We start from the raw sequence: 22,811 nt of genomic DNA, 5'->3' as shown, positions 1-22,811 counted from the left end.
TCCTATGAGAAAGCAAAAGCCTCCCTTTCAATTCAGTCCCATTGACAAAGATTCCACCTTGTGTTTCTATTAACAAATTATAGTTGTAACACTATTAAATAATCCCATTGCCACACAACAATAACCCATACAATTTTCCATTTTAACGCAAATTTGATCATATAAAAAGTATCTATAATTTTATTTTAATTTCGATAAAATAAAAGATTTTATTCACCGAAATAAGATGAAGAGAACTCTAAATTTTTTTATATTTTTGATATATTATAGATTGAAGATTCGAAATTAAATTTTTTATCGTAATTCATTAATCATATCATCATGAATGATCATGGCCGAATTCGAAAAATGTATTAAAGACCTACCATACATCAAATTCCATAAGCCCATAACTGTTTGACAAAAGTAATTGTGGGAATGGTTATGGCTAAGATATGTCATGCATACATGCTCATGGAAGTATCGAAAAGGAAGGGTAGGAAAGCTTTTCAGTCTCCAGCTAAACTGCTCAAGTTTGAGAAGGAAGCTTTTGGGGTAAAAGACAAAACGAGTCAAAACGACCCTGACTCATGTTTGTTGCCCTTTCTTTATCTCTTTTGTTCCCGACAGTTTCTACATTTTTGAGCTTCATGCTGACTCATCAGAGCTAACGTTCTCCTTCAAGTTTTCCTCCAGGCTGAAAGATTCCTTTTCTTTGATTATTTTTCCTACTCTTCATTCTCTTTCCATTGGGTGCTTCCTATGATGTTAATGGAATCCAAACCGGCTAGATTTTAGGCTTTCACGCTTTCCATGTAAGCTTACCTGTTGTAATTATTATATTAAAACTATGAAACCTCTGTCTCTCTCTCTCTCTCTCTCTCTCTCTGTTTTCTCCGCTTGCTGTAGGTTTACTCCATTGTTTTCAACGTCCCAACTCCTTTGTCTCTCCTTATACTTCAATACCAACACCCTCTTTCGATACCCTTTTCTCCATAGTTGTCTTTTGACCTTTTTCTTTTGCTTGTTGAGTTCAAAATGGCTTCAATCACTAACGCGGCTCATACTTTGGTAACAAATTCTCGGTTGTCTTCTCTTTATTTATCGACAAACAAAGTTTTGCCGAGTTGTCTTTTGCTCAAGACTCGATCATCAGCTTCTTCCAGGGCCTCGAGCCTGGCGTTTTCACCTTTACCGGACAAAAACAAAGCTTGGGTTCCTGTAGGGTTCTCTGGCAAGCCCTTGACATTGGCTGGTTGGAATCAGACCTTGAGGCGGCGGGGCCAAGTTGAGTTCCCGGTCGCTGCAGCTGCTGCTGCTGCGGATGCTGATGATCGTGAAATTGAGATTTCTGATGGGTTAGGCACATGACTTTGATGTTTCTCTTATTTTGTTTAGCTTTTGCTAATTTATGTGACTTTTTTCCCCTTTTCTTTCATTCATACATTTAACTGCAGGTATGCAAAGCCTTCAAAGAGTTTTGCAGAGAGATTTCCTGCTTTGGTCACTGGTTTCTTCTTCTTTATGTGGTAAGCTATATCTTTTCTTTTCTTCTAACCTTTTTACAGATATGAAAATCTAAAGAATAATTATAGACTTGGGATTTAATTGGTCGAGTTCATACAAGAATGCATGACTTTGTGCTTTTGCTCCCATGATGAATTGTCTGGTATTTCATTGTGGGTTCTTAACCTAAGAGCCTTTCCTGCCTCCTAAGTCCCCAGGAAATATGATAAAAGGTTCTACAAATTAAACTTACATCTTTATCTTTCATTTTGTCTGGCTAGAATATTGCTTTTCAAATTGATTGTTTTGCGAATCTGGGCAGGTACTTCTTAAATGTAATCTTCAACATACTCAACAAGAAGGTCTACAATTATTTCCCATATCCATAGTAAGTTACACCAGCTCGATAGTTTTGTTCTGTAAAAGATCATGATGTATCATTAGATTAAGAATTTTTTGCAGTTTTGTATGCCTTTTGAAATACTAGAGAGTTCTTTCTCTTTCTCCCTTTTTGCAGTTTTGTTTCAGTTATACATTTGGTAGTTGGAGTGGTTTATTGTCTTGTCTGTTGGGCTGTTGGCCTGCCCAAAAGAGCTGTAAGCTTAGTTTTCTCAGTTGCTATCTTTGCTGCCTAATGTTACACTATGGCTTTCCTCTAAGAAACACAGTTTCTGTCTTGTTACCAGCCAATTGATAAGGAGCTCTTGGTGCTATTGACTCCTGTTGCATTCTGCCATGCCCTTGGACATGTGATGTCCAATGTATCTTTTGCAGCTGTTGCTGTGTCCTTCACTCACACTATTAAAGGTAACAGGATCTGTGAAAAAGGCAAAGTTCTAAGCGTAATTTCTTTAGCATTAAGCAGGTCTTTGTACTAATAAGGGATATATCTCTGTTGTGTGCTTATCCATGTTCTCTTAAGACATAGTGTCAGTTAATTACCTTGTATCTTTCACTTAGCACACTGCCATTCTCTCATTCTTGTATACAGCCATGGTTATTCTAACTTTCTAATAGAGGTAACAAACTAATCAGTTTAAGAGTATATCATAAAAGTTATAAGATATTCACAGTTCTAACAGAATATATTAGGTCAATCCTGCGTGAGAAGTTCTTCTCTTCGTAATCTTCTTGATGGCAATGTTTTCTGTCAATGCTCGGATGTGCGTTTTACAATTCTGTGATTATGACTATCTTAACACCTTGAACTACTGCATGGATATCTGAAGATAACAGCAGGTAGATACAACTACAGACAAAATTTTCATTGATCTAGCTACTTTCTGTTTAGTTAAACTTATTTGACTTCTTTCAATCAGTAGCCTAACAGCTTCAAGTCATGTCTAAATTCATGATTTCTACTTCCTAACTGCTGTTTTATGTTTTTACCACAGCCCTGGAGCCATTCTTTAACGCTGCAGCTTCTCAGTTTGTTTTAGGCCACCAGATTCCCCTGCCCCTATGGCTTTCACTAGCTCCTGTTGTTATTGGTAAACTTTTTTGGACTTCCATCTTCTTCATTTTTACTTCTTCACTCTTCCTTGGAAAAAAGAATCAATCTGTTTGTAAAATCTTGTCATGTAAAACAGCCATTTTACGACTCTTCTGAAACTGATGTTACCTTCTACTCTACCTTTTAGGTGTTTCAATGGCCTCACTGACTGAACTTTCTTTCAATTGGACTGGTTTTATTAGTGCAATGATTTCAAACATTGCATTTACTTATAGAAGCATATATTCAAAGAAAGCAATGGTTAGAGAAGGAGCTTTTACCTTCCCTTTATATTTGAATCTCCATATCTATTACTGCAGCATTTCCGGATATGTACCCTATTCATGTCACTAAATAGAACAGAACTACTTCAAACTGAGTATGCTTGGCAACCATTAATCTCCCAATTCTGAATCTTTTAGTTTTTGACTTTTGACAGACGGGGATGGATAGCACAAATGTTTATGCTTATATCTCAATAATCGCCCTCTTCTTCTGCCTCCCACCAGCAATATTTGTAAGTAGATCGAAAACCAATAGGATCTGCACAAACTTTTCACTTTGATTAAACAAGTTATCACTATGCATAAGCTAATATGGATCTTCTCTGCATCCAGATTGAGGGACCTCAGCTGATGCAACATGGTTTCAGAGATGCCATTGCCAAAGTTGGTCTAGTCAAATTCTTGTCTGACTTATTCTGGATTGGAATGTTTTATCATCTCTACAATCAGGTATGTATCATACATTAATTAGACTGCTCCTTTATTCTGAATGAGTCTCTTTCCACAAAGCTTTACTTCACCTGAACTAACAAGATTTTGAGCTGAGAAATGCAGCTTGCAACTAATACCTTGGAACGGGTTGCACCCCTTACACATGCTGTCGGAAACGTATTGAAGAGAGTTTTCGTTATCGGCTTCTCTATCGTAGTATTTGGTAATTAATCCTGCTTTTCTCGTATGTGATATGTTCAATGCTACAAATTGTAAGCATGCCAGAAGATCTGACATCCGAACTGGTCAAGCTAGTTAATTTCAGTCATTGTTTTTACTGATGTTTGCAAAAATTATGGCAGGCAATAAGATCTCCACACAAACGGGGATTGGTACTGCAATAGCCATTGCAGGAGTCGCCATCTATTCCCTTATCAAGGCAAACATGGAAGAACAGAAAAGAGTAAGATCTGTAACAGAGCAGCCATAACTTCTATTAACTTCTGCATCATCTCTAATTGCAACGGATAGTCAGGCTCAAGTTTTTGACAATTCTTTTTGTTTTTCTACCCTTTCAGAAGGCTGCTTTAAGTCCTGCATCCTAAGGAAGCTGGAGATGGACAGGACTGCAATGCCCTGTCCACTAACATTTAAATAACAAAGAAGACAACTGAAAATTGGAAATTATTGCCAAGTTTATGCTCATAAAACTTGTTGAAGAGGGATGCTTTGACTACCAAACTAAGGAATGAGAAAAAGAATAAAAGACCCCAACTTCCCAGATTGGCTTTATTGGACAATGACCTTACCATATTGAACAATAATATTTCAAATGAGAAATACCATTGATTTTTTTCGTTAAGGGAATGTTTGTTTTGTTTTTTTGTTGGCAATGCCATTGCTACTAATTATAATGAAGAGAATCGAGTTTCAGTTAGTTGAACTCAAGCATCAAACGAATTTAGATCAGCATTTGCATTTCTTTGTGATTACTGTCATAATCATCACCCATTTCCTGTAAAGCAAGCACCCTGCCTATTTCTTCGGCGAGGTGACGCCCTTGTAGTCGGCGACCACCTTATTTATCTGCTCTTCAGAGGTGCTGCCGGTGTCTGGTGTGAATCAAGTCTAAATCGAATCCACTATGATATCACTTTGTCAGAGAATCATTACTCCCTTTTCAAAAAGCTAATTTGATAGAATATACAATGCTTATGCTTATAAGCTTTCCAAAATTCCCTATTTACCTGATACAAGATTAAAGCATCCCACTTACTTTTGAAAGGCTTGGTGTGACACTGGAACCAACGCAACTCAATTAAGCAGGCAAACACTCCTAAACCTGCAGCAGCATGCGTCTTAGGTAGAAACTAGAATGAACTAAACAATCTTAATTTACTCCTTTACAATGAACTGAATCTGAACAATCTTAGTTTACTCTTCATGAGCTACAAGAAAAAGCCTACAATGAGGCTTTCTTTTAATTTTTTTCCTTCAGACTTCAGACTAGTACCACCAGGCAAATTAGTATCAACATCCATCATCATTAAACCGCAAATTGCGAGATAAACGAGAGGGCTAGATTAAATTATTGGGTGAAAGAAACAAAAATGAAGGAATACATGCTTTTTGCTCCTTAAATAATTGGGATGGTTCTACATTTATAATTTATTCATCAACATATGAGTATCTTTTGATTAACATTTTGTTCCTACTCCTCAGAAAGCATATAAAGGAAGAAAAAATGGGGATAGGGAAACTAGGAAAAAATTCACAAGCTACAATCATGACAGTTATCCTGCCAGGGCTCAAAATTGACAAAAATCAAATAATGTACAGACAAGTGGGTTCATTGGACCGTGCAACATGTGAACTTGGTGAAACCCCAATCATCATTTGTATTTCCAACATAAATTAGACCTGAATCTGAAAAGAGAGATTAATTTTATCAGCAAAAGCATATGCCATCAAGTGGAAACTGAGTAAAAAACCAACTAGCAGTGAGCTTTTATAGCATAAAATTCAAGGTTTTCAATAACCATAAGAACAGAGTAGATAAATAAACTATTAAAACTGTCTCAATCCAAAGTAACACATACAAAACTTTCTGGACCTTTCTCACGCAAGCATTCATATCATAATACAGCAGAGCCTACCTATGATGCTGATGCATATTCAGTGCCATAGTCAAGATTAAAAAGCATGCCCCTGCGGTTTTCTGAGCCCATTTGAATATTGAACTTCTTTGCCAAGGACTCAACTCGATCATCACTCTCATAGTCCATCTCTCGTATACATCGCCTTCTGACCTTTTTTACTGTTTCTTTGGAGGGTACAAATTCAGCAGTCACCTGCCAAAAGAATCGTTGAATGGCCATTAATCTTTTTCTACAGAGATATCATGAGGTTCTACCCATCAGAGAGAAAATGGAATTACCATCTCGTCAATTGCAGAGAGAGCAGATTTTTGATCTCGATTGATGAGATGAGCATCAACAAGCAAAGAATATGACTTAGCATTGGGTTTCACACCCAAGCTCAGCATGTGTTCAAACACCCTTGAAGCTTCAAAAGTCTGCCATGCAAAGATTTATTAACTGGAAGAATTAGGCCTAATTCAAAGCTTAAATCCCAAAAAACATCTTTCAGTTGGGGGGAAGGGGGTGGTTCCATGAGTAATTTAGTTCGCATGAGTATGCTATGAGCCCAACAAAGAAAAAAATAAGGTTGTATTAAACAGAGAAAAAGACAAGCAAAGAATTAAGCCAAGCCTTTCCAACAATATCCTGGATACATGCATACAAGCTAAGAAAAACTAATGCATGCATCCACATGTACTGGTGCACTTTTTGAGATTGCAAGAGTATTTACATACAAGGGAGAGAGGTAATAAATACATACCTTCTTCAGCTTTCCAAAGGCATACATTAGAGCATTATATGAATGAATATCAGGGGTCAACCCAAAAGAAGAGCCTATTGCATCAAACGTTTGGTAGGCACGCTCAATGTCCCATATGTTTCCACAACCCAAAATTATACAATTCAGAGCAGCAACGGACTTGTATGGAGGGTCTGCACTGCTTAATTTCTCAAGTTGATAATATACCTGGGGAGAATATTTCAATTTTGCAAAATCAGCAACGACCTCCTTGATGAGCAGAATATATGGATTAGGTCTATGTAAAATTTTAAAAAAGCAATGATGAAATGAATGCCATAAGTGCAAACTTGCATAGCCTTTACTTTTCAAAAGAAAGGCAAACATATTTCTCCTTGCAAAAAATTGTTGTAATAAGGACACGAATAAGTGTTAAATTTTGATAGAGTGACCTACAAGGATGCATACATTGCAAGAACAGAAAGATGGAGTAACAGTTATATGTATTTCCACATATTCTATGATTGAAAACACAAAGACAAATGATATTTCATTCAAATGCTCAATAAGCAACCAATGGAGCAGCTTCAGGAACTTCCTTAATATTTATTTAGTATTCATTTTTAAAATTGGACTTATTCAAATTTGAAAAAGCAGCCTGCATGTCTGTTGATATTTCTCATACTAATTTTTTCTTCTTAAGAACTATCACAATCACCAAAAATATTAAATAATAGCTGATGCAATAGAAAATCAATTAGAATGTATATAATTTGAATTATAAAAGGTCATACTGAATCCAAAGTCTCAAAACCCTTCTTGGAGCAAGCCACAACCAATGGATATAAAGAGGTAAAAGGCGAAAACAAATCTTCTGCTTCATTAATGGAATTCCTGTGAGCAGCCTCAAACTCGTGCAGTGTACCAAAAGCTTTCTGTAGATTCCCCAATGATGCATGAGCATACATCTTCCCAAGGTAAGATTCAGGGCTAGGCACCTTCTTTTGACGCAATGACCGCCGTAGGATTGCCCAGGACGCATCCAACAGGTTTGAACTGTAGGTCCTACCTGCAGTTGCAAGTGCTGAGACAATTAATCCTTCATCTACTGAAAGCAAGAAAGGTGGCTTTGCAATTTCACCCCGAGCAATCCATTTAGCCATGAATTCCAATGCATAAAATGCTAACTTGCTGTTATCCGCTTGCATTGCAACTTCTGCAAGATAGTTGCACAAATTCCAATTTGGATAAAGAGCTCTATTCTGATCCTTTGTCTGATAAGACCAATGAGAACAAAGTTACATAACCAAATATTGAGCAAAAAGCAACCTCCTTAAACAAAACAATATCAGTGCCAACAAAATGAATCATATACCTTGCACCTCTCAATAACAGTAGCCAAAGTATCAAGCCGGCCTTGGCGAACACAGCTCCCCACACATTCAGTAAATACTCTCATAGACAACAAATAACCAGATTTTAAGGCCATATCTACATATTTCAAGGCTGCATCAATCTGTTCTGCCTCAAACAGCATTCCAATAACCAAGTCATAAGAATCATCATCAGGCAAAGATTCTGCTCCACCCTGCAGCATCCTGATACCAATAAAGTGAAGGGTGATACCTCCAATACCAATTTAACATCACTAATATTTTAGAAAGTAATTCCCAAAATAAGCAATAAAGTTAAAGCAGTGTTTGACGGATGCACTTATTTTCTATTCAAAAAATGAATGCAGATCCTTCTTGAAAGTAAAATTGATGAAAGAAAGGTTTCTAATTCTTCAAAAAAAAAAGAAAAAAAAAACCTGCATCCGCTCCATTTCTGTCCCACTTAATAACCCAGGTGCAATCTTCGTCCACTTCTAAGACATCCCAGAGTAGTAAAATTTGGTACAACATCCACCAATACTACAAACCCTCAACCAAAGACAACCACTCTATCTCCAACTCCAATAGTTTTACTGGTTTCATGGAGGTCCTAAAACGGTAAAAAGCACAGAGGTGATCGTACCCAAAGAGCTTTCTCCAGATCATAGTCGCATTAAAGGATTCAAATTCTCCATACAATTTTAATATACCTGCTCAATCAATCCACGCTGACTACTTTCGAAATGTAAAGAAACCAACTTTAACAGCAAATGGGAAAACTTTTTTTAATTTTCCTTCTATTTACTAACTAAAAAGGAAATATTTATGAAACTTTCAAGCTAAGGGTAACCTACTTAAAGAAAAAACAAAAACAAAAAGATAGTAAAACTTTAAAAGAGAGAACTATATATATATAACTAACCGTTCAAGCAACTTCTTAGCAGCTTCAGTTTCCTTAGCCTGGTTCATGGCCTTTAAGATAAAATTAAACGACGCTGTATTGGGAACAATGGCAAAATCATCCATTTGCGCCACCAAATCAAGCAAATCACCGGCAGATGCTCCGATCATCAAATTAGCTCTCAAATAATGATTATAAAGATTCACATCGGGCTTATTGGGCTTCCCATTCTTATCCAGCGATCGAACCCAGAACTCGAAAAGCTCTTTCACGTCGGCCCATCGTTGCTGAGTCATCAAACCGGCGAAATGGTTCATTAAAGCCGGCGCGTCGAGATTTTCGGATAAGTACTGAATCCGGTGACCCGGGGCTTGGACCAGGAAGCCGAGGGGGATCAAGGATTGAGCTAGGGAAGTTGAGTTTTGGGCCGCGTTTGGGTTTCGCCAGTTCTCGTGGTAAAGAGGGCTTCCGGAGGCTGGGTTGGGAGGGAGAGGGGTAGTCTGAGTGGAGTCAGTCGACTCGGCGAGTTGGGGTTCCTGAGAGAGGAAAGGGTATGTGGAAATGGATTTGATTTGGTTTAGCCGGCATAGAGTCCGGGTTCGGGTCAAGATCGCCATTCGTGAAGCCATTTCTTTTCACTGTCAAAGTGACGCAGTGAAGCAAGAGAGCTCTTCCGGTTAGGTTTTTTGAGATGACGAGGAAGGGGTTATCTTGTTTCGAGGAGACAATAGTAATTTCGGAATATTAGTGGCAATTTGGAAATTTTCCAAGATTGGTATGGTCATTTTGGGCATAGTGATTTTCTGTTTGATGTCTTCGGTTGGGTCGGGAAAAAGAGTGAGAGGATGCCTTGAAAAGGGTGAAGACAAGAATATAGTCCCAGAGAACCACAGCACCAATCCCTACACTTGTTACAAGTAATCTTTTCACCTCCTTTTTTGTCATGAATTTGCACATAACCTTTAATGGTAGTTCTCGTTTGATTGATAAGATTTATAATTGACATTTATTCAGTAATTTCTCTACTCAAATGGATCATCTTGCAACAGATTAAGAGTCTAATCTAAGTTTAATGTCAGAACATTGGCAAATCCCATGGTGGAAATGTTGCTGTTAAAAACGACATCGTTTTGTGCAACTACTCGTTAAGGTTCATTATTAATTGTTTAATTGTTTTTTCATTTCTGGGCCTTTTACCTAGAATTGGGCCTGAAAGTGGGCTTTTGGGTTTCAGATCTAATTAAACAAAATTTCCTTTTGTTTTCTTGCCCTTTTTATTTTTTAAGAAATAAAAATTCAAAACCTCTGCTCTGTTTTTCGCGGAAACCGCAGAAGCTGGCAACAGCATGAAGAAAATTTGAAAGAAACGAATTAGAGAGATACATATAACAATAACAATATTAGATTACATTCTTGACTTTAAAACAAAAAAGGAGAACCTGAACAGATTCAGCGTTCCCCAAAGCAAATCAAAATCATCAATCGTGTGTAGTTCCCCAGAACACTGAAACAGAGTAAGGAACAAGCTGAAAAAAACTAAGTAATTCTAAAAGCATTACACTGTGATGAACCTAGAGCAATCCACCTGACTTTATTTAAACGAGCTGAGAACTACTCCATGCGGGGCATCACTCGTTATGTTCCGAGTTCTGCTGGCCGTGTGCGAGTCCAGGCTCAAGGTCGACTTGCAGAGGAGCTGAGGTTGAACTTTCTTCGTTCTGGGTGATGGTGATGAAATAAGTGGGAACTGATTGAAGGGTGCCTGAAAACCAACCCAGAAAGTGTTTAAAAAGATCGAAGAACATGCCGTGCCAGGGAGAAAAGACGACGACAAGCAGATAAACAGGCCAGAAGAGCGAAGGTGGGAAGAAGATTGAGGCTACTAGTGATATCGTCAAGCCGATAGAGAAAGCCCCAGCGCTACGCCGGAAGCGAATGGGGTGGAGGATTAGAGGGACTTCAGCCGAGGTGAAGAGGAAAAGGAGTAGAAACATCACGGAGATAACTAAGAATGCCAACTCCAGAAATGAAAATTGGTGGACCATAATTTTGGAAATGATGAGATTCCAACCCCACATCTCAGGGCCTGGTTGGGTGCTGAAGAACAGAAGGAAGGTCAAATTTAATACAGCCGGGACCCCGAACCGCAAATCCATTTGCTGAGGATCTGGAAAGGATCAAGAGTTGGAGCTTTTTATGGGGAAAGAGAGACAGAGTTGCCTTTCAAAACACAGAGGCGTTGGCTTTTTATAAGCAAAGAGAGCGGTAAGTCATGAAGAATGTGAGAAAGGGGTTCTCTCGCCCGGTCTAGATAATGTTTGAAATCCGTACCTACACAATACCAGTTCTCAATCGTTACATTAAAATATATTTCCTCCAGTTGAATTAATGCCATTGTAAAACAATGACCTTCGATTGGTAAGAAAATTTTAGCCAGGAAGAAAATATTAAAATATTTTATTTTAAAGTAAGGAGCTAATTTGGATTATTTGTTTTGAAGTCAAAGTATAGGTGAGTGCAGGAGTTCCGTTATTCAACGCCTTGGTGGGGAGGAAATATATTTTTTTCTCAGCTATATATAATTTATATATTATATCACTGAAGCACTGTAAAGATAGGTACAAGACTTTCTCAAAGGGAGGAAATATATAATATTTTTAATCAAATCGTCAAAGAAAAACGCATTTAGATATTAACATAAGATGTAAACTCATTTGGTATAAAATATTATTATTGTTATTATTATTATATATTATGAAAGTTATGTACATTTGATTATTTATATAATAAGGTAATCAACTTCCTACCCCGTATGCCAACAATTGTACCGCGTTACTTTATATGAATAATTACATGAGCGTAACTTTCATATTATATAATAATAATAATAATAATAATAATGTATAATTATTTGATTAAAGAATATTTCCTCCGGTGGAAAACAAATCCTATATTCTCTATTTAATTCGTAAAGTAAGCTTCCAATTGATTAAAAAATTATTCCTCCGCTAGAAAAAGTCAATCTAATGAATTTCGTATCAACGTCTATAAACGTTTTTCTTACGCTATTTGATTAAAAATTTATTTCCTCTTATACAAAAAGTCAGTTAAAATCACAAGAGATATAAATAAAATTTATTTAAAATATTATTAACACAAGTTCATATAATGTGTTTGAATTCACAATATATATATATATATTCGTATTAAATTCTGATTATGAAAGATGGGTTTGGTCAGAAGTGAAGAAAAAATTTGTAAGAATACACTATCTTATTTTAATTTAATATTTTCAATGAGACAATTTTACTTCACCGCCAAGATTCAAGTTAACTAATAATCGATGAGCTCTTAGCTGTCAGTTTGAAAGAGTAATTTCCTTTTATAAGCACTGGATAATGAAAATTCTATTTAAAAAATAAATAAAGATTATTATTTTATATATGACAATGGAGTTTTTAAACTCTACAAATAATTTTATTGATCAAAATGTGTAATTTGTTTTTATATTGGGCTAGGTTGGGCTTTTGAAAACTATCGGGGTTTGGTATTCCCGATCCAAGCCCAATTTTCGTCAAAGGGGTAGTCTGAGTGGAGTCAGTCGACTCGGCGAGTTGGGGTTCCTGAGAGAGGAAAGGGTATGTGGAAATGGATTTGGTTTGGTTTAGCCGGAATAGAGTCCGGGTTCGGGTCAAGGTCGCCATTCGTGAAGCCATTTCTTTTCACTGTCAAAGTGAAGCAGTGAAGCAAGAGGGCTCTCCTGGTTAGGGTTTTTGAGATGACGAAAGAGGGGTTTATCTTGTTTCCAGGAGACAATAGTAATTTCGAAATATCTGTGGTATTTTGGAAATTTTCCACAATTGGTGTGGTCATTTTGGGCATAGTCATTTTCTGTTTGATGCCTTTGGTTGGATCGGGAGGAAGAGTGAGAGGACGTCCTAAAAAGGGTGAAGACAAGAATATAGTCCCATAGCAATTGTTTAAGTGCCACTTAATAGGAGAGAGGGAGACACAAAGTAATGGGAAGGAAAGGGAACAACACTTCCAGAGCTGAAAACAAAAGGGTATCCTCGTGCAAAACCTCAGCACTCAAGCATCATGCGTTTGCATTGATATTCATAAGTCTTTCAATGGGCAACAAGAGTTTTTATCAACAAATCTCAATCTGACAAAAATGAATTGACAAGATGAAACATTTTGCATTCATGGAACCGAACCAACTTAATAATCCAAAATTTGCTGTTGAATTTATCAAATCCTTACCACCAAACACAAAGAGAGGAATTTGATCTCTGCGAACTTCAGAAGCATAGCATCACACATTATCTTCAGAACATGATACTAAATAAAATGTTTGTCCATCCAAAGCAACACATCGTTCAATATCTTAATACTCCAATGCACAACATGATTCTAACATCAAAGATGCTGAATATTGAGAGATCGCGGAAGTAAAGCTCAAAGCAAAGTATGTTCTAAATATTGATTGCATTTCCATGGTTTAATTTACAAATTACAACAGATTAATTTGTTACAGCAATGTGTGGTTGGCTCATACAAATATGATTCCATTCTCCTTAATGGTATCAAGAACTATTCCTAGCTTACCTTCAATCCGCTCACCTTTTCTAGGATCATAAGACATTGCATAGACATCAGCGTCCTTTGATCGCTCAGCAATAAGTTTCCCTATTATTCTGCATGCATTATGATCTGTGAGTGATGGCAAAGTGTTTCTAAGATCCTTGGCGTTAGTGGTAGCAACTGATATTACTTTACTTGTGCCCCGATGCATCACTTTTGCATGAATAAATTTCTTTGAAAAGAAAACATTTAGTAAAAATGGCCTCATATACATATCGGTCCTTTGTTTCCATGATTTCCGGTTGGGTTGCTTTGCAGCTTCACCACGGGATCTCCTGGTCCAGGCAGCTTGAACAAAAGAACCCTACAAATAAATGTCAAACAGAATAACTTATGTTCTCTTCTCTTTCCTCAATGGATTTAGCTGCCTGAAGTTAGTGTCATCGTGTAACTTATCCATGCAACGAATATGTGCAACAGGAAATCATAATTTAGTATCATAGTAAAAACTAGAGCAAACACGTTTCAGACTTTTCAATATGGAAACTAAAATCCGCACTATTTGGGATCTGTCAAATGTTAAACAGTACACAGATTCCTGTGGATTCAAAAGAATGACTAAAATTGTCGTCGAATGCATTCTGCTTTACACAGAAAACAACTTGTCAAATTGTGCATATGAGTTCACCATTTTACAGATTTTAATCATCCAATGATGAAACCCCTCCACCCTGATGTCTAGGAAAATGATGAGAGGAAAATTTGATGCTCTCAATTTGAACAAAACGTAAGCTCAAAGACATTTGATTATTAGGAATTTTCTTTTAACATTTATAGTTAACTGACCCCTCTGACCAAGCTAATAAACAACAAAACAAGTACATAGAAAGATGTTGTCTCATCTCACCTATCAAAATAGAAGCACCATAATACTATTTTTCTCAAGAGCATAAATATTAAGATTTATGATCTTAACATCACTAACAGTGCGTACCCATCATCTGCTTCAAGATAAAATTCCATAATGCAGAAGTTCTTTTAAAATCTTCAATGCCTTGGCATACTCAAGACAAATGACAATGTTGCTATTTCTAGACATTATAAAATTTTAATGGCCTAGTATATGTCTCTTCACTAGATTGAAAACAGATGATTCCTTCCAAACCAGCAAGCTCTTATCAAGTTCATAAGACATCATTGAGTTTCAATTTCAACAAAAGTATGTTGCTGCCAAGGACAACTTCAGAAAACTTTGTCTCGCAACCATCTTGGGTAATAAATCAGCAAGCAAACTGGACTTAATAAACCACAAAAGGACCGTCATTGAAAAGATTACAATATAAAAAAAGAAAAGTTGAGTATTAAAATTTTTTATCAAGCAAATGTATTGAATAGGTCCAGTCCAAGCCACTAATAACTAATTAGCTTTAGCAGACTTTGAACTCCCAAAATCATGATATTCAACCACTAAAAACTCTGATTTCTTGAATTTCCACAATAGTTGAACAGAGAGTAATGAGTCAAATCATAGTGTTCATTACATTTACTAATGAAATCTTAATATGCTCTTTTATTTCCCTTTTACAAAATCTGGAATTAGAACTATAAACCTAAATTTAAAGCTTCCCCTGGCGCTGCCTCCTCCATGGGAAACTTTCATCATTTTAAACAAATAAGTTAATGACATAGCCAACGTTAATCATTAATCAAGCATGCATCTTTAGCTACATGATGAAACCAAGAACACTATGTTTTGAAATCTAAAGGCAAAGGCAAACCCGACCTCAACATTGCCATCAAGTTAACAATTAAACTCCATTATCTTTCAAAAAAAAAAAATTTAAACTCCATCTTTCCAAGTTTATCATATGTTGTCACTAACCCAATTTTATTTCAGCTAAGTTTTACATTCCTAGAAAAGTTATAACAGCGTTATTAAACATAACAAAAACCCATTATGTCATCCGAATCCCTTTCCCAGGAACAAAGCAGAACAATGTTAAAGAAAAAAGAATACCTTGTTCAGAGAGGGAGCAGGAGGGAGTGTGAACGAGTTAATGGAGATGTTGGTACTGGGAAATGAAGAGACCCACGAGAGAGAAGTGAGTTTGTTGGCGCGTTCTGAGTGAGTCGGGAATGAGTCGAGGGACCGCGTTGGTAAAGCCGATGAAGAAGATATTACGGACGCCATTTTTCCTTCCTTTGTTTCTTACCCAGGGATTTCGCTTCCAAAGCTAATTCTGGGCTTAAAAACCCAGGCTTCTTCTCTTTATTGGGCCCCTAAGGGCTGGGCTGTAAGCAAGCCCATACGTGGCCCAACATTTGGGTTTTTTTTTATTATGAATTTTTTTTGTTTACAAGCTTTTAATTATAAAATTTTTTTAAATAAATTAAATAAAAATAGACATTTTGGCTTGAACAAGGGATTTAGATCAGTATTTTATTCTTTCTAACAATATTTTATTTTTCCAATACAGTAATCATCCTACTAACATTCACGAGATTCGTTTACAAATTTTGAATCTTGAATCTACGAGTTGTTTTTATAAATAATAGAGATAACAATAAATATTTTTTAAATTGTGTACTTACAGATATCTAATTCAATAATATAAGTTACCGATATCTTTATATTCAAGTTTGAGATAAATGCGAATAACAAATTTAGTACTTGTTTAGAGTATAACCCATTAGATATTTGGTATTCGAATATCTTCGAATACCCTTACTTGATACTCATATATAACAAATAATATCAAATACAATGGATACTATTAGTATTAGATAGTATTTATCTTTTTTTACTAATAATATTATTAATTTATTATGTTTTTGTATTAAAAAGCATTGCATATTTACATGATAAAAAAATTTTCAAATTTTAATATAAAATACATCAAAATAAAAAAAATTATTTTAATTTCTGTAGAAATCAAATAAAGAGGAATACCTATTTAGCTGCAAACTAGCTAAAAAACAAAAGGGAAATATCAAGATTTGGATTTTTGTCCTAATAATTGAAGTAGCAAAACAAAAGGCCCAAAGCCCAAAATGAAAATAGACCCCGCAATTCTAAGCCACACAAAACTTGAGGCAATGGCCGAAGGGCAATGCAGGCTTTTTGCTTTCCTCATACGTCCACCAAATCTTAAAGAGTTCAGTCCCCTCTCTCTCATGGCATCCACCAATGCTCTTCAAGCTTCATATTCTCTCATGGTCAAACCCCATAACGTAACTCACCTGCTACACGACCTCGGAGGAGCAGCAAGAGGAATCAGGGCGAGAACTAGAAGAACAAACTGCGGCAGCCTGGGAGTGCTTGCGTCCCAAGGGCCAAGCGGACGCCAAAGGGCACCTCCGGGCGTTGATACGAGAATCCACTGGGATAATGAAGATGAAGGGTGGATTGGAGGTTCGTCGAAGTCACAGCAAACCGAGGAGAAGCTAGGTGCTGAAGAGCAGCAAAAGAATCTCCTCGGTGAGAAGTTTGCTGACTTGCTCAATGACTCCTCTGATTCTCATTACCAGTGAGTCTTGTTATTTTGCCAATTACTTCTATTTTGATTCCAAGGCATGGTAAAACTGAACAGAAATATGTATACTGCTGATTTTCCAGCATGTGCAGAACCATTACTTTCATGGTTCTTGATTAAATCTTTCAAATTCAATTTTCCTCCATAGCAGCAGTCCCCCATTTTTCATTGGAAAACAGAATAGAAAAACCAACACTACAAGTTGGTAGATAGAAACATTGGTTTCTTCTGAGTTGTATAACAATTTGAATGCAAGATCAAGACCATGATCCTAGGCATTAAGATTTTACCATCAGTCAAGCCCGGGGAGCCCCTGCAATTTTTACCTGTTATGAAACTCTAATCCTTTTACCCTGCTAAATTTGGCTATGGATTCAATTGTAATAGTTAGTATTTATCCAACCATTGATGGAACTTGAAATTGGTCAGTTTATGCTTCTAACCCCCATTAATATTGATCATGCAGGTTCTTAGGAGTGTCAGCAGAAGCTGACTTGGAAGAGGTTAAGGCTGCGTACAGGAGGCTGTCAAAAGAGTACCATCCAGACACAACTTCACTTCCTCTAAAAGCTGCTTCAGAAAAGTTCATGAAGTTAAGAGAGGTTTATAATGTTTTAAGCAGTGAAGAGAGCCGTCGTTTTTATGATTGGACGCTTGCTCAAGAGGCTGCAAGCCGTAAAGCTGAGAAGTTGAGGATAAGGCTAGAAGACCCTTACCAGCAAGACTTGAGAAACTACAAACCGAAACCCGATATGGTTGATCGTCTTGGTGGGAGGAACATGGAGCTGAGTGATCAAGCAATGACAGCCCTCACATTTGATGTTTTTGTCATAATCTTTGCTATTTGTTGCATCATTTATGTGCTTGTATTTAAAGAACCATATTACTAGCTAGGCTGATTAGGTTGTATACTGAGGAGTTTGCAATGGAGAAAATCTGAAAATTGTACATAATATTCATTAAAATGAATGCATAATCGTCTAAAGGTTTTGTCTGCGAAGAAACCTTTTATATCTGGTTTGATCATTCTACTTGTTTTCTGTCATGGATAATCGATAGATGCATGTAGAGCTTCTCTGAATGTCTTTTATACAGTTTTCTGGTCATTCTCTCCCACTTCAGGGCCTAACTTCCAAGTATTAAAGGTATAGTTATCATGCAGGGGGAGAGGACTTATCTCCCCACTTCCCTTCCCTCTTCTCTCCCTTTCCTTCCAATGATCCAAACACATTTTGAAGTCATAAATGGCTTTCCATAAGTTTGAGTTGAATGATTTATATGTTAAACCACTTACCAATCATCATAAGCATCATGGAGGAATACAATCTCATTTGCAAAATTCAGAGAGAAGCTAGCTCACTGCAATGGATGCTGAAAACCTTTTTGTAAAGGCATAAAGCAGCTGTTCTTGAATCTCAAACAATTCTGTCCTTGTTTGCAGAAAAAGGTGAATTCCCTTATTTGGTCCCTGGTCCAAGTCTGAAAAATGATCCCCTGAGACTTAACCTTCTGATAATAATCACTATATTATAAACACAAGTTTGCTATAATGATATATAACAACAATCTTTTCTCTTTTTATATGATGAAAACTTGTAAAATGGGACTATGGGGGGTAAGAACAGGTCAGCAGATTCGTGATTCTTTTCATAAAATCAAACCCTTCTTGTTACTGCATGCTTGTCTAAGTTCAATGTTAGATCAGAGACAACTCTTGACTGGATTTTGGGATATGGGGTTGATCAGATTGCCCTGTTGGATGTATGATTTGAGTCTCAAAATTTGGAAGGTAACCTTGTCTGAAAAGTTAAACCCAGTACCCGACAAAGAGAAACCTCATGAAATTTGTATGACAAAATCAACGTAGCCAGATCATATAATTGTGTCACTTGGGAGTTATAAATTGGTTAGAAAGACAACTTAAGTGGCTTTAGCTGTGTGGTCGGTTGGTACAGCTTTGCCTCAACAAGCCAACCTTACCCTAAGAATCCTAGCTAAAAATCCAAATCATTGGCAGAAAAGCTGGGAATAATCTACACTCATAAATTATTAGAATACATCAGCACACGTTTTGATGTGTCTTAAACATTTTTGCTGTCTCTTTAGCCTACCCTGCATTCTGTACTTGGAATTATTTAATTCGAGGTTCTTTCATTAGTTAATCTCTTCCCTAGTAAGCCAGTTAGCTAAATTATGTAAGTTCTAATCTCTCATTTATATATAATCAAAAGATACCAATTCTTAGTGTCACGGTCCACACCAACTTGTAAAGTATTATTAATTTTAATTCGTTAGTTTTCACAATTTTATCTTACAAAATAAACCTCACAAGTTGATTATGTGAACACTCAAACACTCAGTTCGTACTTCAATATACAAACCATGACATCTTTTCCTACGTCAATAAAGATCCACTATCCTCAATAACACATCATTAGTATTTTAGAGTTGAATGTAATACTAATTGTCACAGTTTACACCAACTTGTAAGATATTATCCATTTTGACTCACAAAAAATACCTCATAGTAAAAATTATATGAACATTTAAATACCCAATTCGTACTCTAACGCATAATTGATAACAGTTTCTGGACCGTGACACTTACGTGTACTATGATTTTGTTTGTTTTTTTATATAAGAAAACAGTGATATAAAGAGTCAAATTTAGGTTGTTTATCCAAATTCTCATGACCCAAACACCTGTATTGATTAGTTGAAATGGCAGATTGATTCCCCAGTCTGCAAAAGGGCAATCTTGTTGATAAAACCTCATCAAAATGAAAGCAGATGGGCAAGGAGATGCTGTCTAGGAAACAAAAACACACAAAGAAAGAGAAAAGGGGAGGCAAAGGCCAGAGAGAGAGAGAGAGAGATGTGGAAAGCATCTGGCTAAAAGTGTTTCTTTGTGCTGTGTTGGTCCAATGATTCCCTTTTGGGCCTGGTAAGGAATTTCAATGCCCCAATCAACATTTCTATAGACTGATCATATAAAGTGAGCTAAAAGCAACCACCCAAAACTTCAAAAGATTACATCTTCCATTCCCTTTTCCCTCCCTCATGCCAAGTGTTTTCCCCTTTTCGCACCCACCGAACCTGCTTGTTTGCTTCTTCCCATCCCCCGTTACATGAAACCATAGGCAACATTTTCCCCATCCCTTCCCTCCCCCTCATCAATTCTTGTTGATTATCAACTTATTCCTTCATTATTAGCAGTAATCACCTGGTTGAAAAGTCAACAACTCTCTGCCTTTTATAACTTTGTTTAGCCAAGGTCCCAAGGGTCCTACTATATAAAGTATTATCACCTTTTTTGAATTATTTCTGGCAATCTTTCTAACTAGTTTAAGGTTTAATTTATTTTTGTGTCCGAACATTTGGTTCGGTGATAGATATGTCTATCCTTTACTCCTAAGATCAAGCTCGGATACTCTTTTTTAAAATAAAATTAAAGAGAGTAAATTAAGAGACAAAAAATTTTATTAAATGCGAAATAAGTACATCTCGTTATGTAATTCAAGTCTAATGAATTTTCATCGGTAATAAAAAATAATAATTGTTTTTAATTCAATTACGTTTCCCTTTATCTCTTTTTGTAATTGATTTGTACAAAATCATTGCATTATATGAGCACTATATCTCGAACAGACATTACCATAATTGTTTGGAGGATTCAAGATATGGACGGTAATAAAAGGCAAACCAAAGATTGGAGGTTCATGATTTTTTATGTTTTACTTTTACTTTCTTTATAGTAAAAAAACCATTTTTCTTCTTTTTTTTTTTATTTTTTCTATAAAATAAAGTAGTACATATAGCAATAGCATGTTGGTGTTAGCTTTTTTTTACCTTTGAAAGATTTCTTATCCATTATGAAAACTGTAATTGTTAGTCTTTTTTCTTTTCAAAAGGTTTTTTATATTCTTTTAAAAAGTGTTAGTCACTTTTTAGTGTATCTCAAATTGCAAAAAAAATTAAACACAAAAAACCCATGATCAAAAGCAATTAAAATTTATCCAATGCATGAATAACTTTTTAATAAATATACTTAATATTTGAACATTTGATTTAGAGATTGAGATCAAGGTATCGATATTTAGTTTTTAAGCTGTAAGAAGAAAATGTTTTTGATTAAAAATTGTTCTTCGGCTCTTTATACTTATTTTATTCGAAAAAGAAAAAATTAATATACATATACGATAAATTATATCATTGAATCAAATATTCATATACAATTTTTCATTATATCAGAAAAAGGAAACCGAAAGGCAAATCTCTTCACCAATGTTAGTAGTTATGCAACTAAGTCAATTTTAAAACTTCATTTTAACTCAATCAAGGATTGATTTGGGCCCCTAACCTTGTCAAAATCACTTTCTTGCCCATCATAAACAACATAGTAATTCCAGTTAAATCAATTAAAGGTGGGTATGGAAAGCAACATATAAGATTACAAAAAGTAGTGCAATTTGTTAAATGGAACAAAAAATTTGTAACTTTAAAGAAAATGGAAGTAAAAGAGAAAGAAATGTTGTTCATAGAACTAATAATAAAAGTGGTTAGATTTATATTTGATGTATTATTAATGTATAATATTTATAATATTATTGTTTGATACGTTTATGAAATGATATTTCGTGATTAGGTGATAATATAACCGACAAGGTATAAAAAAATAAACAAAAAATCATAGTCTAAAGATTCAACACATGGCAAAGGGAAATTAATAATCTAGGTTGATTCCTAGACAAATGTTTCAATGAAAAGTTAAATCCATTGAAGCTCACAAGCTTTGAAATCTCACCAAACATGGAGAGTACCCTACTACCATACCATATATAAATGTTTCTATTTAAAGAAAATTGAGTCGTTATTTTGAAGCCATGTACCTAAAAGAATTCAATATTTTAAAAGTACTCTAATTGCTTATCAGCATTAATCGAGTTACGCTCATGTGTATTCTCTGACATGTACTTATTAAATTATTATATTAAATAATTTGAAATTTTAAAAAAAATATAAAATGATAAATTGAATTAATCGGATTGTTATTATCATATTTGATAGTATAAAAATAAAAACAAGATTACATTGAAAGATTGGAAAATCCTTTTTTTTTTTGCCTTTTTCTCTCAATTTTTATTTTTTCATTACATTAAATATATATATATATATATATATATATATATATATATATATGTGTGTGTGTGTGTGTGTGTTCGGGGAAGAAAATAAGAAAATTGATTACATTTTTTTTCTTTTACTTATTAGTTATTAAAACGTTGTCATAGGTAGATCGTTTGGATTTTCCTTTTCCCATCCGCTTTCCTTTGTACCGAACAAGTAAAGTTTTATTTTTTCTTGATCTTTCTTCATTGCTTGGCCTCGCGGTGGCGTGTGATAGTGCTGATGGTAAAAGCCAAATGGCACGGTGGTTTGGTCAAAAGGTTCTAACGTAGGGCTGACATATAATTCAATGAATTTGTAATGCAAAAGTTAGCTTTAAAACTCCTCAATATTTAATAATTTAATTTATTTTTTTGCATAGGAACAAATCTTAAGATTTGTAGAGAGTATGAATGTGATCCTAGGACGCTTGGTGTTCTAGTTCCACGGTCTTGAAACCCCAACAATCATGTGCCTAATTTACTAGGCAAAAAGAAAAAAGCCTGTGGAACATCATTGTCGTGTCAAATTTTGCCTGCTCCATACATCAACCAGGATCAATGTTGATGGGGCCATGTAGTAAAAGCTTGCAAGAACTTCACCAATAATGCAAGAAAAATTTCTAATCTGTTTACTAACTATATGTCTATGGTCATGTTTATCTTCATTTAGCAACAGTTT

The 22,811-nt window shown here is 35.6% G+C and overlaps 4 protein-coding genes across 4 annotated transcripts; 2 read left to right on the top strand and 2 right to left on the bottom strand.

The window, feature by feature from the left end:
* The first annotated feature begins 578 nt into the window (after positions 1 to 578).
* On the top strand, positions 579 to 4,636 carry LOC18610271 (triose phosphate/phosphate translocator, chloroplastic-like). Its single transcript, XM_007045829.3, has 12 exons — positions 579 to 1,337; positions 1,437 to 1,508; positions 1,808 to 1,873; positions 2,003 to 2,081; positions 2,172 to 2,292; positions 2,880 to 2,975; positions 3,126 to 3,238; positions 3,417 to 3,494; positions 3,595 to 3,711; positions 3,817 to 3,916; positions 4,056 to 4,156; positions 4,272 to 4,636. Exons 1-12 carry the CDS (start codon positions 1,018 to 1,020, stop codon positions 4,296 to 4,298), a joined length of 1,290 nt encoding a protein of 429 aa, XP_007045891.3. The 5' UTR covers positions 579 to 1,017; the 3' UTR covers positions 4,299 to 4,636.
* Positions 4,637 to 5,304: 668 nt separating this feature from the next.
* LOC18610270 (Tetratricopeptide repeat (TPR)-like superfamily protein) lies at positions 5,305 to 9,679 on the bottom strand. Its single transcript, XM_007045827.3, has 7 exons — positions 8,869 to 9,679; positions 7,949 to 8,171; positions 7,368 to 7,847; positions 6,595 to 6,801; positions 6,131 to 6,268; positions 5,850 to 6,044; positions 5,305 to 5,619 (listed from the first exon to the last, which is right to left on the bottom strand). The coding sequence occupies exons 1-6, from the start codon at positions 9,474 to 9,476 to the stop codon at positions 5,850 to 5,852; spliced, it is 1,851 nt and encodes a 616-aa protein (XP_007045889.3). The 5' UTR covers positions 9,477 to 9,679; the 3' UTR covers positions 5,305 to 5,619.
* Positions 9,680 to 13,299: 3,620 nt separating this feature from the next.
* LOC18610267 (uncharacterized) lies at positions 13,300 to 15,653 on the bottom strand. Its single transcript, XM_007045824.3, has 2 exons — positions 15,449 to 15,653; positions 13,300 to 13,795 (listed from the first exon to the last, which is right to left on the bottom strand). Exons 1-2 carry the CDS (start codon positions 15,620 to 15,622, stop codon positions 13,400 to 13,402), a joined length of 570 nt encoding a protein of 189 aa, XP_007045886.3. The 5' UTR covers positions 15,623 to 15,653; the 3' UTR covers positions 13,300 to 13,399.
* An 896-nt stretch (positions 15,654 to 16,549) lies between these two features.
* On the top strand, positions 16,550 to 17,968 carry NDHT (Chaperone DnaJ-domain superfamily protein). Its single transcript, XM_007045823.3, has 2 exons — positions 16,550 to 16,958; positions 17,431 to 17,968. Exons 1-2 carry the CDS (start codon positions 16,606 to 16,608, stop codon positions 17,852 to 17,854), a joined length of 777 nt encoding a protein of 258 aa, XP_007045885.3. The 5' UTR covers positions 16,550 to 16,605; the 3' UTR covers positions 17,855 to 17,968.
* Positions 17,969 to 22,811: the final 4,843 nt, after the last annotated feature.

Source organism: Theobroma cacao, chromosome 2 (genome assembly GCF_053813885.1).
Source record: "Theobroma cacao isolate CCN51 chromosome 2, ASM5381388v1, whole genome shotgun sequence".
NCBI lineage: Eukaryota > Viridiplantae > Streptophyta > Magnoliopsida > Malvales > Malvaceae > Theobroma > Theobroma cacao.
Note: the sequence above shows the minus strand (reverse complement) of the source record. Positions and strands in the feature narration are given on the sequence as shown.

What these genes read in the sequence shown, in the direction of transcription:
- LOC18610271 (XM_007045829.3), top strand. Translation starts at nt 1,018, where the DNA reads ATGGCTTCAATCACTAACGCGGCTCATACTTTGGTAACAAATTCTCGG. An exon ending in ACTAGCTCCTGTTGTTATTG is followed by an intron (nt 2,976 to 3,125) that starts GTAAACTTTTTT and finishes TCTACCTTTTAG; the next exon opens with GTGTTTCAATGGCCTCACTG. An exon ending in GCCTCCCACCAGCAATATTT is followed by an intron (nt 3,495 to 3,594) that starts GTAAGTAGATCG and finishes CTCTGCATCCAG; the next exon opens with ATTGAGGGACCTCAGCTGAT.
- LOC18610270 (XM_007045827.3), bottom strand. Translation starts at nt 9,476, where the DNA reads ATGGCTTCACGAATGGCGATCTTGACCCGAACCCGGACTCTATGCCGG. An exon ending in GCTAAGAAGTTGCTTGAACG is followed by an intron (nt 8,172 to 8,868) that starts GTTAGTTATATA and finishes TATTGGTATCAG; the next exon opens with GATGCTGCAGGGTGGAGCAG. An exon ending in GTTTTGAGACTTTGGATTCA is followed by an intron (nt 6,802 to 7,367) that starts GTATGACCTTTT and finishes TATTCTCCCCAG; the next exon opens with GTATATTATCAACTTGAGAA.
- LOC18610267 (XM_007045824.3), bottom strand. Translation starts at nt 15,622, where the DNA reads ATGGCGTCCGTAATATCTTCTTCATCGGCTTTACCAACGCGGTCCCTC. An exon ending in CTGCTCCCTCTCTGAACAAG is followed by an intron (nt 13,796 to 15,448) that starts GTATTCTTTTTT and finishes ATTTATTTGTAG; the next exon opens with GGTTCTTTTGTTCAAGCTGC.
- NDHT (XM_007045823.3), top strand. Translation starts at nt 16,606, where the DNA reads ATGGCATCCACCAATGCTCTTCAAGCTTCATATTCTCTCATGGTCAAA. An exon ending in TCCTCTGATTCTCATTACCA is followed by an intron (nt 16,959 to 17,430) that starts GTGAGTCTTGTT and finishes TTGATCATGCAG; the next exon opens with GTTCTTAGGAGTGTCAGCAG.